At 38.4% G+C, this 12,174-nt stretch overlaps 1 protein-coding gene across 1 annotated transcript in view; it reads left to right on the plus strand.

The window, feature by feature from the left end:
- Positions 1-12,174, plus strand: part of RNF19A (ring finger protein 19A, RBR E3 ubiquitin protein ligase) — a 57,234-nt gene that overhangs the window by 31,141 nt on the left and 13,919 nt on the right. Inside the window, exons 3-4 of the mRNA XM_008630684.2 lie at positions 4,641-5,391; positions 11,135-11,343. Of these exons, the coding sequence (XP_008628906.1) occupies positions 4,796-5,391; positions 11,135-11,343 (805 nt within the window). The 5' untranslated portion in view covers positions 4,641-4,795. The remainder of the gene's footprint in view (positions 1-4,640; positions 5,392-11,134; positions 11,344-12,174) is intronic.

Genomic DNA, 12,174 nt, shown 5'->3' on the forward strand with positions numbered 1-12,174 from the left:
GATAGTTAGAGATACCTCTATGTTAAGAACATCACAGCTTAGAAATTTTAGGATGCTGTGTGATTGACAGGAGATGCTCATTGGAAGAGGGAGGCAGGAATGATCTGTGATGGTGGTTGAAATTCAAGCTCTGAATGGTTTGTTTGTTTTTTTTTTTTTACAGCTCTCTTTAAACTGGATCAGTGAGTGCATTTCAGAAAGCCGCTAGAGAGTATAGATGTTGGGAATTGCAGATGTCAGAAAGGAAGCTATTAGTAGTCAGTTTTAATCAAGAAGTAGCTTTCAGTGTGCTAACAGAATTGGCGCTTGGTTAAATCATTGGAGGAGCAAATGTCTGAGATGAAGAGAGTTTGTTTGGAACAGGAGAAGTCTAGATTTGCCATTTAAGCACCAATTACACGAGGGAATATTTAAGGGATTTTAGTGAGGATGTAGTTACATCTGTGTTCATGGTGGGTTTTCTCCTTTTCTACACAAGGCTGTTTAAGCCTGCCTTTGTTTTGCAAACATATGTGAAACTGTTTGTCCTGATGGCAGACTCTGATTTTTTGCCCCTGTACACCAGGTTGAGCATGTAATGGAAGAGCATGCTGAGCTTGTGCCTCTGATGTGTTTGGAGGGCAGTTAGGAGCATGAGGGAGCTAGTCTCCCCCAGCAGCTGGCTGCTGACTTAGGGCTTTTCCAGAGTGTTTTGAAATTGATGAGAGAAGCAAAGATTGTGCTGTGGAGAGCCATATTAGAAGATACTTGTCACCCCCGTCATCTCTTGAGTTGAAATCTCCCTTTGCAAGATTATTCCCATCTCCTTTCCCTCCCCTTTCATTACATGGTCAGCAATAGCATTTTCTTAAAAGAGCATGGTCGAAAAGAACTATTGAAAGAAATTAGCTGCATGCTCATTAGGTTTTCCTAGCAAATAGTGTTAGGCAGGGTTGCAGAAGGAACAGATAGCAGCTTAATACTGAGCTTTAGGTGAGTTGCAGCTGTAAATGTCATTTATGCATCTTCAAATGACAAGGTGAGTTTGTGCTGTGGCAACTAGTGTTTTGTGGTAAGTCTGTGGCACGAGCAGAATGCAAAGCATGGCTGGAATTCAGATTTGTGGTAGGGCTTTGGGCATGGCGGGAAGCCAGAAATATGGTTTTTCTGTAATCAGTAAGTGCTTTTGAGGAAATGTTGAGAACAGTGGTGAACTTAAATTTTCAGGATTTGCACTCTCTGGTTTTTCTGTCCCTTTGCTGTTGCCCATATTAGTTTCTTCTGTGTGTTGACAGAGTTTATACTGGTCAGTTAGAGTAATGCAAAACTTGCAAGGATGTTGCCTCAAAATCAGATTATTTATTATTACCATAGCTTGTGTGTCTCAGCTCATTTCAAGTAGTTGGATTTCGGAGCTTCAGTTTGCAAACACCGTATCCCCTTCATGTGGACTCATTGTGACTGGAATAATACAGGCATTGTGTTCTCTGGCTGTACAGAATCAAGTATTTTTTACTTCTTTTTGTCAGCAGAAACATGCAGATGCTGTGTTGGGTTGGGCAACATGAGAACTGGCCAGTGCTCCAGATTGCGCTAGTAAAGCTTTTATGATTTTGTACAGCTCTGATCATTATTAGCATTGTAACATTTGTCTTCATTTTTTCCTGTAATAAATCATCTGCTGAATCTTTTCACTTCGACAGAGTCGTCTTTGAACGTCACTAAAATGTCAATCCAAAATTACTATATAAAGAAGAGCATGGCTTTTAAAACTAGTTTTATGCTTTTAAATCTGAAGAGCATAATTTATGATTGTCTGAAATAACTGGCAACTTTTCTTTTCAAAAATCCTGTCAAAGTTTAACTATTTTCCTTAAAAGAGCAATCTACTATTTTAGAGGGACTGCTTATCAGATTCCATTATGCAAAGAGAACTATGGGGACATTCTGGTCTCTTTTTTTACACCATGGGAGAATCTTTGTTTATTTAAAAAGTAAAAAAGTACAACTGGTTCATCACCAGAGCTGCTATTTCTTGATTTTGTACATCTGTTGGAACTGGCAGAAATGCTGTAATACGCATTCTTTCCTCTCCAGAGGAAGGGAGGAGGGGAAGGCTTGTAGTCATAGATTTGGCTATGTTACTGTGTTTACTTCCTACCTTTTTCTATTTTATTTTTAAAAACAAACAAAAACACAAAGAAACCCCACCAAAACAAACAACAACAAATTACTTTTTGCCTGAAATGAATGCTTTCCTTGCTGTTCATTTTGTTCATGAACTCTCCTGGTTTAGGAGGATGGCACTTTCCTCTGCCCTGGTAGTATATGTGTGAACATACCAATGTTAGTAATTACCCAATTATAAAAATGGTTTTAAGGTTATTCTTGCACTTCTAAACATATAAATATAATTTATTGTCAGCCATGGGCTGTATCTGTAGTATATTTCAGACACTGTCTACCAGTTGTGTGTATCTATGATGCATCATACCAAGATCCTGGAGGGAAAGGTGTTGTCTTCTGTCAAAATTATGGAGCAGTTTTTTTCACTTTCACTTTTTTTTTTTTTTTTTAAGGTCAGGGAATCTTTTAGTTCATTTAATGAGAAACAGCGGCTGCAAAATTATTAAATTTGTTTTGGGAACAGGAGCAGGTAAAGCATCCAAGATTCCTTTTGACTAGATTTTTGGACTAAAAATGTTCCCCTTAGGAGGGAAGGAAGAGTATGTTATGTTCTTGAAATATTTAGACTCTTTATTTTAGACTCTGGGAGTAAACTAAGATTATTTTTTTAATACGTTCACAGTGGTAATATTTTCCTTTATTAGAAAAAAAAAAGAAGAAAGAAGAAAGCAGTAATAATTCAGCATTTGTAAAATAGAATGTAGTGGCTTTTTAATTGCAAAAAACCTCTGGGGGCTCAAAATGTAAGACCTCTTTTTATAAAAGCCAGATGTACAGGTTTTTTGGTTGGGGTTTTTTTCTTTTCCTTTTCTCTCTTGTCTTTTTAATTTTTATGCTTGAGGAAAGTAGTGTTCTTGTGCTGTACTGCTATACTGGGGGGTAGTCTAGTTTGAGTAGTGTTGTCTTGGCTGCCTGCTAGTACATACATAACAGCTACCTGTGGTGGTCTGAAGAGGGCCCAGCAGTGGCTCCTGCTGCGTGCATTGCTGTGGTGACGTGGACAGCCTGTGGGCTATTTCTGCGTTTCCTTTTTGGAGAGGGATTCCTGTTTCTGCTGCTGGTCAGCCATCCTCTGAAACTTCCTAGTCTTGACCCACGCAGCTCAGTGATCCCATTCTGGAGACTACAGCAAGTGTTTGGATTTGTGCCGGTCTCTAACCAGTGTGCAGACTGCTTAGCTCTTGTAAACAGAGGCATTCATTCTACATTACTTCGTTTCTACCTTCGGACTTAGTTTTAGTATCCAGTTTCTGATTTTATCTTTTGGTAAAGTCATAGAAACCCTTTCACGCCTTTCTAGGGGGTAAGTTGGGAAGCACTGAGGTAAGAAAGGATGCTAGCAGTAGTTACATGCAGATATGCAACACTGGTGCCACATAAGAAATGCCTTCTCATTCTTCTGTTACAGATGCAGTTCACCAAAAGGTAAAAAAATTCCTCTTGTACAGTGAAGCTTCCAAGAAGTGGGAATAGTTGAATGTTTAGGGAGAAGTTAGTGGTTTTGGTTGGAGATAGTCTGCCGATTTTTCCTTTGTCAGAGGAAAACAGGAAGAGTTCTTTCTTTCTCTTCTCACTCTGCAGTGAGTTAGGCAGCAGAGAACAGAAGGAAATCCTTGGTGTCATCTTGTACATAGATAATAACTGAAGTTTGATACATGATGGGAATCTGGTTTGGAGGCTTTTTGTTTTGTTTTGTTTTTTGTTGGTTTGGTTTTTTTTTTTTTTTTCAGAAATACATCTAATAAAAAATTCAAATGTTGTCACCTTAACTGTAGTCTTTGCCATGCCCTTCAACTTCCATACAGTCAAACAGTGTTGGCTGTCACTCACTCTGCAGCTCTGCTCTCTGAAATATTCAGATGCCTTATGCTATAAATATGCATACTTCTCTGAGAACCCTCAGATTTTGAGAATATCTTGAGCTCATGAGCTGTTTAGACACAGTGATGTAATTTTTGCTGTCAGTCTAAATGGATTCAAAACACGCTGAGAAATCTTTCTTTTAATTAACTGTATTGGATTTGTACTTGACCTTATCACATGTGCAGAAAATGTAAGGTAGAGAAAACAGAAAAGTTTCCAACGCTGTAAGCCTGTTGCTAAGCTTTACAGAAGAATTTGCACATTTACTTGTGCAAATTGTTGTCACCCTGAGTTTTGGTAATTTCTACACATGCATAGACACATGCACCCACTCCTGCAGGGAGCAGGGGAGTGCAGATGCCATTCTCTGCACTGATTAAGTGTAACAAAGATAGTCCTTGACCAGAAGGAAGTTTCAGGCTTGTTAAGATAAGAAGGATGTAAAGGGTAGAAAAAGCTGACAGAAAGAGAGATTGGGTCAGATGGTGAGGAAAAGATGGTAGTAATAGGAATAACAGGTGTGTTAAAACAGGAGTGCTGTGACCTTTCAGAAGCAATAGTGGTGGTTGTGATTCTAATCCTGCTTTTTTTCATCTCTCCTCCTAACACAGGGAATTCTTCTGAAGAATCTGCTGGAAGCAGATACATGTGAATTTTTTGCATGAAGGCTCTCAAACTGGATTACATAGTAATATGCCTGTGTCCTCTGCCTCTGTTTGATCCTTAAAAATGAGTAGGATTGTATGTGAAATTTAACCCCTTTCTGATGAGTGACCTAGACATGAGTTTACATCGGCAAATGGGCTCTGATCGGGACCTCCAGTCTTCTGCTTCCTCTGTGAGCTTGCCATCGGTTAAAAAGGCACCAAAGAAAAGAAGAATTTCATTGGGCTCGCTTTTTCGGAGAAAAAAAGACACAAAACGCAAGTCTAGGGATTTAAATGGAGGTGTTGATGGAATTGCAAGTATTGAAAGTATTCATTCAGAAATGTGTACAGACAAGAACTCTATTTTCTCCACGTGTACCTCTTCTGATAACGGAACAACCTCTAGCAGCAAACCAAGCGGAGACTTCATGGAATGCCCCTTGTGCCTTTTGCGGCACTCCAAGGACAGGTTCCCAGAGATAATGACTTGTCACCATAGATCTTGTGTGGATTGCTTGCGTCAGTATCTCCGGATAGAAATCTCTGAGAGCAGAGTTAATATTAGCTGCCCAGAATGCTCAGAACGTTTTAATCCTCATGATATTCGTTTGATATTAAATGATGACATCTTGATGGAAAAATATGAAGAGTTTATGCTTAGGCGATGGCTGGTTGCAGATCCTGACTGTCGGTGGTGCCCAGCTCCAGATTGTGGGTATGTATTTTTCCTATATTTGCAAAAAAGTGACAGTGTAAATACATAATTTTCACAGCATTATGATTTTTGAAAAGTTGCCTGTTTTACTTAGTGTGTTGTCACAGTTGTACGAGTAGGTAGCAGGCGGAATTCTCTTAAAAAAAAAAAACCACAGGAAATCAGAACAAATAAAAATGAAAACGACAATAAGAACCACCCAAGTCACAACCACCTTCCAAAATAAAATGCTCTCTCAAGTAGGTTTTTCTTTTTTTTGCACAGAGAGAATTTCAGCAATGTCAAGAAACTTTTATTGGTAGATGCTTGCCATTTATTTACTGCAGGCGAAAGAAATTTAGATGTTGCACTGCCAAGGTAATGGTGCAAAGCTCAAACTAAAGAGAATTGAAAACGTGGTGACTGTAGTTTAACTTAATTTGTTAAAGCACAGTGGGTATTTTGGCTTTTTAGCTGTGAAAAATGATTTAAGCTTTTCTTTGAATTAAAAGGCCTCTCCCTGCTTCAGATATCTTCAGTCTTGTGGCTGGTTGAGACAGCACTTGTTGCCCGTCAGCAGGATTCTGATATAAGATAATCAGCTTGTTCCTGCTTATTACCTGGGGAGCATAATGTTTTAACTTTGCTTTAATACTTTAAACAGTTCTGAAACCATGCTGAATTCTAAGTAGCCTGAATACTACTGAGCAGCAGCTCATCATGGTTTTCTGCTGGTGTCTCATAATGCCATTCTTCAGCAAGCTGCTTTTTTAGAGATTGTTTGTGTTATCATACTGCTTAAAGATTTATAATCTTTAGCCATGACTGCAATCCAGATGTGCAGTGCACACTAATAACTCAGGATGACAGCTCTGTTTCAAAGCCACACAGATGAGCAATAAGTAGAATGAAGAAAAGGAAGATTGTTACAAGAGAACAAGCAAAATAGGACATACTGGTAGGTAGATTAAATACTCCAATACTAATAACCAGGTGCTTAATGTTTAGGACTTATTTCAAATACAATTTTGATTTCTTACTTTGAAAGAAACAGAATTTGCTAATGCAAGTCAAAAGCAGGGACTGGAAATGTGATAGTTTCATATCTGGTCCAAAGTGGATGGCATTGCTGTGGTGTAGTTTGAGGACAAAAGGAGAAATAACTTGAGGGATGTTTTGATTGCATGAGCTTGTAACGATGTCATATGGACAAAGCCAGTACAGCTTACTCTTAATATTTTGATTTTTTGCAAAAAAAAAACCAACTAGAAGGTATTGCTTAATAGGCAGAAGTATGCTTTGCCCTGAGTTTTTGTGTTACAGTTGTTATTCAAGCTGAGGAGAAGCATTTAGGAACTATTAAAGTATTCTCTATTAAACCATGTTTCAGTGGTTCAGGTACTTTTTTAGTTCTTAATTAAGTAGGCCAAGGCAGGTTTGTTTAACCTGTTTTGGTTTTTATGCTTCAATTTTCTTATCTGTTTTTTAAAAAAAAAACTCCTAAGGATCTTTCAGTGGTCAGAAACTGTGATGATAATTGCTGAGGATAACACCATTATAAAAATAAAAAGTGGGTCTTCAGAGCCAAGTTAAAGTTCCATGCAGTCGTGTGGGGCCACAACAATGTATTAGTGTGTGGCAAGTATTTAAATCATTGCTCCAGAACTGCTTGTTGTATGCTCCATACTCTGGGAGTGGAGTCCTGTGGAAAATACAGTATATTGCCAGGTAGATAAACTCTGCCAATGTCTCTGTGAAGGGAACAAACTCATACTGCATGGGCAACCTTATGTTGCACTTCTGATACCATGATTTTTCCTAATATGGTTAAAGTGGCAGGGAAATGCTTCACAGTGATAGATTAATTCTGCTTTTAATGCACAGACAGTTCTTCCTCACTGACTTCTCATTACTAGTTTAAAGTGGCTTAAAGTTGGCTATTTGGATGCTTCTCAGGAGGATCACTGTTTCTGGTGGTCATCCTAAACAAACAAGAACTCCTGCAATCATGTTTTGTCTTTTTCCCATCCTTCTGATTGTTTTGAAACCTTCAGAGCAGTTAGATACGTTGGGCAGCAGGGTTTGAGCATTCAGCAGAAGTTAATCTAAGTAGTTTAGGGAAAAGGGCATACTGCTTGAACAAAAGAAAAACCATCAGTAGTGCCTCCAGCAAGAGTAATACCTGTGTATGAATCCTCCAGTTAAAAATTTAAATTTGGCTTTCAGGCAGCACCACAGCACTGTCTGACAAGTCTGTATGTGCCTAACTGAGGGAAAGCACACAGAGGGACACAGGAAGGAGAAGTGGGAGTGGTATAGAAAATAATAACAGGGACTTAATGTTGGTGAAGGAAGGAACTGTACAGGTGTAAGGTTTAGGGAAGCAAACACTACTCAGACTTCCACAGAGGAGTCTTTGCTAACAAACACTGTTCAGACATTATGCATGACATACAGTACACACCAACTTCAGATCAGCAGGCATTTGCTTTAATAATTATGTGGTGCAACAGTAGTCTCAGTTTCTAATTGCTTTGGCAGCTAATCAAGTTGTACAATATGCAGTTAAAGCTGAGGCGTTTTTTCTTTTTCTGAACAGTTCTTGAAATGTAGTACTAGCGGAATGCATTAGGTTTATGACCTTTTAGCATGGATCAAATATTTCATGAAGGAGCTGGATGGAATGCATTTACAAATTTGCAATTAATCCCGAAGTAGGAGAGGTGCAATAACTTCATAGGGTAGCATCTAGGAACAAGTACTGTAGGAAATAGGAAATAGGTGAAAAGTGGAGCATTTTGGTAGGAAAAACTTACTGCACAAATAGGTAAAAAATGGATGGTGCACAAGAGTGCTTCAGCTCTTCTCAGCATTGATCCAGCATCCCATGTAATACTGTTTCAGGGTTTGGGCATCACACTAAGTCAAAAATCTGGACCAGATAAAGAGCAAATAATTATAAAAACTTTGATCCCTGAAATGAAAAAATGGAGAGAAGCTAGATCAGTCTGTTAAAACTTTGGGGGTTTTTTTATATCTTTGGTCTCCTGGGTTCTAAGGAAACAACAGTTAATAGTTAAGAAGTAAATAGCTTTTTCCTCTCTGTTTCAACTGTTTGGATAAAAACAAGTCCTGGGGACAGGAAAACATGTACCAAACAGATTTTGAAGCAAAGTTATCTGCAGTACCAAGTATATTGCTATTACTTCTGTCCCAGTGGGGAACTTATCCTCCCAACAGGAGAACTGCAAATCAGTTTGGAGGAGAACCTCTGCTGCAGCAGCTCTGTCCTGGATGGGCTGCCTTGGAGCTGAGGGGTCTCCTGCACTACAGCAATCCAGTGCCAGAATGGTCCATACCACTGGCACCACAGACTGTCTGACCCTAGGGTGCTTAATCCTCAGTTTTTGTTGCAAGCTCAGATGCATCCTGATCGTTTTTGTTACCTGAAACAGTGTAAAAGCCTGGACCAGCTGTAACCTACCGGCAGTGGTTTGATAGGAGACACTGTCACATAGGTGATCCTTCCCTGGGGAAGGAGCACTGATAAGGAAACCTCATGAGCCTTCTCCTGGACCAATATTTTTATATTCTGTTTTCATACCAGTTCTGTAGTGTCATTTTAACAAGCATTACTGAATCAGTATTCAAAATGTGTTGTCTTTTCTTCTGTTTGAATTATTTAATGGTTTTGCTCTGAGATTGTATTGCTGACATCATTAGAAGAGAGAAGCGATTCCTAAATTTTCATACCTTTATCATGCAAAAAGCAGATCATGCAAAAGAATACAAATTCTTCATCCGTCCTTTCACTGTGCAGCCTTCAATTAATTGCTCACTGCCTCTGGTTTTTGTTTTACTGGGTTTTACTGGGTATTACTCCCTTCTCTCAACCTAAACAATGACTTCTGGCTTTCCTTCTCCTTTAAAAAGAATGCAAATGTTAAAAACCTGTAATCCTGTACAGTTTGAGCTGAGATTTGCTCTGGTCTAAAAAGTTACTTGCTAAAGGTGTGCCTAGTACATCATTCCCAAATAGGTAATGCTTTCAGGGATGTGCCTATGCTTTATTAGTGGTAGGAAGGAGGCAGGATATAAATTGATACTTCATTGTGTCTTGCACTTGAGTTTTTTTGGTCCAACGTTAGCAAGCCTTGAATGTATCCCTGTATGTTGAAGAAGTGTTTGGGTTGGAGGCTCTTTGTGTACATGCAAAGCAATTATCTCTTCAGTTTGCAAAAAGTGGGGAAAATGAAGCTGATTAACTTGGCAGCAATATAGAAGAGTCTAGCAATTATTGAAATAAATTTCTACTTGGAAAGCAAGAAGTATTTGCAAACAGACAAGCATGTGTATAATTTGTAGCTGCATCATCTCTAAGTTAAAGGTTGAAAGTCCTCTATTTGTTTGCAAAATTTCTTGGGAACCTCAAATATGCTGTTGTAAAACAATAATGGGAGGGGTAGGATTTGCCTTAACTTTGCAGAGTTTCAGCAACTTTTCAGAGTTTTTTAAGCTACTCTTAAATAAAAGTAGCTAAATTTTAAGATAGGCTTGTGAGTGGGAATAATTTTTAAAGTATCATTACTAATAAAGAATATTTCGAGTTAATTTATGCAACTGCTCTAAAACAGACGGGGTAAAAATAAAGAGTCTTTTAAAATAAAATTACCCTTATCTGAACAGACAGAAACTTCAGTCTTGCTGCATTTATAAATCTGTTGAAGTCTACTCAGGGACCCTGTTCATGTGAATAAAACCATACATCTATTTTAAATGTTCATACCAGTGAATTTAGTATTATGTATTTAAAAGAAAGCTATTGCATAAAATCATTGAAAAAAGCTACAATGGGTAGGAATTAAGAAACATCTATACATAAGTTTGTATTTACTGTTAATATGAACACATTGTGTTTTTATTATGTGGACTTTGAAATGCAGGTCTAATGAAGGAATAGATTTGTCTCTACAGCTGTTCATGTTGTGTCTGATTACAAAGTAGTGTAACACAGTTTTGTAAGTCTCAACGTTCTTGGAGGTTTTGAGCTGTGTAGTATTGTCAGAGTAAAGGTGGCTTCGAGGCCCTGAACTCTTTACCAATCTTTGCAGTTCCAGTTTGAAACATATTTTTAAAAATGCACTAATTATTGAGAAACCAAAATCCTATTAATAAAATACTTAACAAATACCTATTTAAAGTAAATAGTGGTATTCATGATAAAAGGCAACTAGTAAAATCCTAAAATCTTGCAGTGCCAAATCAGATGTCGTAACAGCTATAGGTTACACTGCAGATCACTTAGCAGGGATCCTCCCTCGCTATAGACAGGGTCAGACTTAGATATACCCATAGTGACTGGGACACCTCTGAAACTATAATTTTTCCTCATTGCTAAAACACCTTTTTTGGGTTTATTGTCCCACTCTTCTAAACTGTGGTTTCATTGTGACTGTAAACATTACAGTATTGCATTCAGCTTTAAATATAGTATATTTGAATACTGCATGGAGTAAGGTGAGTGAGTGTTGCAGTGATTATGGTATTTCTGTACAATCTTAATCTAATGCAATGGCAATAGAGTTGTGGAAAGAGGTGTTCAGGAACCAGTGCTGGCCACCTCCTGAAGGAGGTAGTCAGCTCCTGATATCCACTGCCTTTGTACCTGCTTCAGCTACTCTGACAGCTGTCTTGTCAGCTTTGCTCTATACTTAGAACTGGTTTGATTAACGAAATTCTCTCTTGCCCCTCTTGATCGTTCAAGATACGCTGTAATCGCATTTGGATGTGCCAGCTGCCCCAAACTGACATGTGGACGAGAAGGCTGTGGAACTGAGTTTTGCTACCACTGTAAGCAAATTTGGCATCCCAACCAGACCTGTGATGCTGCTCGCCAGGAGAGAGCTCAGAGTCTGCGCCTGAGAACAATTCGTTCTTCATCTATTAGTTACAGCCAGGAATCTGGAGCAGCAGGTATTTATTATTAGGGTGCTGTGTCTGTAAAACATCTCTTTTGTACATTTGCACAGTTAACCCTAGAAAATGAAAGGATGGAATAGTGACATGGTAGATAGATACTAGGTGCTTTGTCTTTCAGAAACATAAAATTACAATTCTAAATTTGGATTAAAATTTTAAATGCTATACTTTGAAGTACTCTGTGGCCAGAACATCTGACTTAAATCTTAAAAGCTCATCAGCATTTTAAGTGCTTACTTCGTAGTTGAAAAATGTGAAATCAAATGAACTTGCTGCAAGGCATCTCACATGTTTAGCATGTTGACTTCTTTAGTTGTATCACTTCCACACTGGTACACTTGTTTTCTCCACTGTAGGTGAAATTTCCCAGCTGTTAAAATTAAAACTCGTAACCACTGATTTTCTGTTTTCAAAAAGACTATTACTCTGATGCCAGCTCTGATGTTTGACATCTTTTTTAGTACTGATTTCTAGTTTTCTAGGAAATGCTCATCTGTCTTGTCTGCCACAAAGCAAACAATACCATCTCTCAAAGCTGAGCTTATTTGTAATTCCCCAAAAAAGAGGATAAACTATTCAGAGTAGTATTTAGCACATCAAGATTCCAGTTTGCTGTTGATAGGAACTGGCTCTGAATTAAATCAAACTCTGATTTATTTGGCAGCTTTTGTGTCTGCCTGTAAAGCAAGGTAGATATTTGGGGTAAAGAGTCTCACTTGCACGTTGCAGTTAGAGCTGTTTTTCTCCAATCCAGCCCCAGACTTGAGAGTCTCTAATTTGTAGTTTGCACTGGCTTATTTTAACAATGCATCCATCCCATCTTTC

This window comes from Corvus brachyrhynchos, unplaced genomic scaffold, assembly GCF_000691975.1.
Source record: "Corvus brachyrhynchos isolate BGI_N302 unplaced genomic scaffold, ASM69197v1 scaffold302, whole genome shotgun sequence".
In the NCBI taxonomy this organism is placed as follows: domain Eukaryota; kingdom Metazoa; phylum Chordata; class Aves; order Passeriformes; family Corvidae; genus Corvus; species Corvus brachyrhynchos.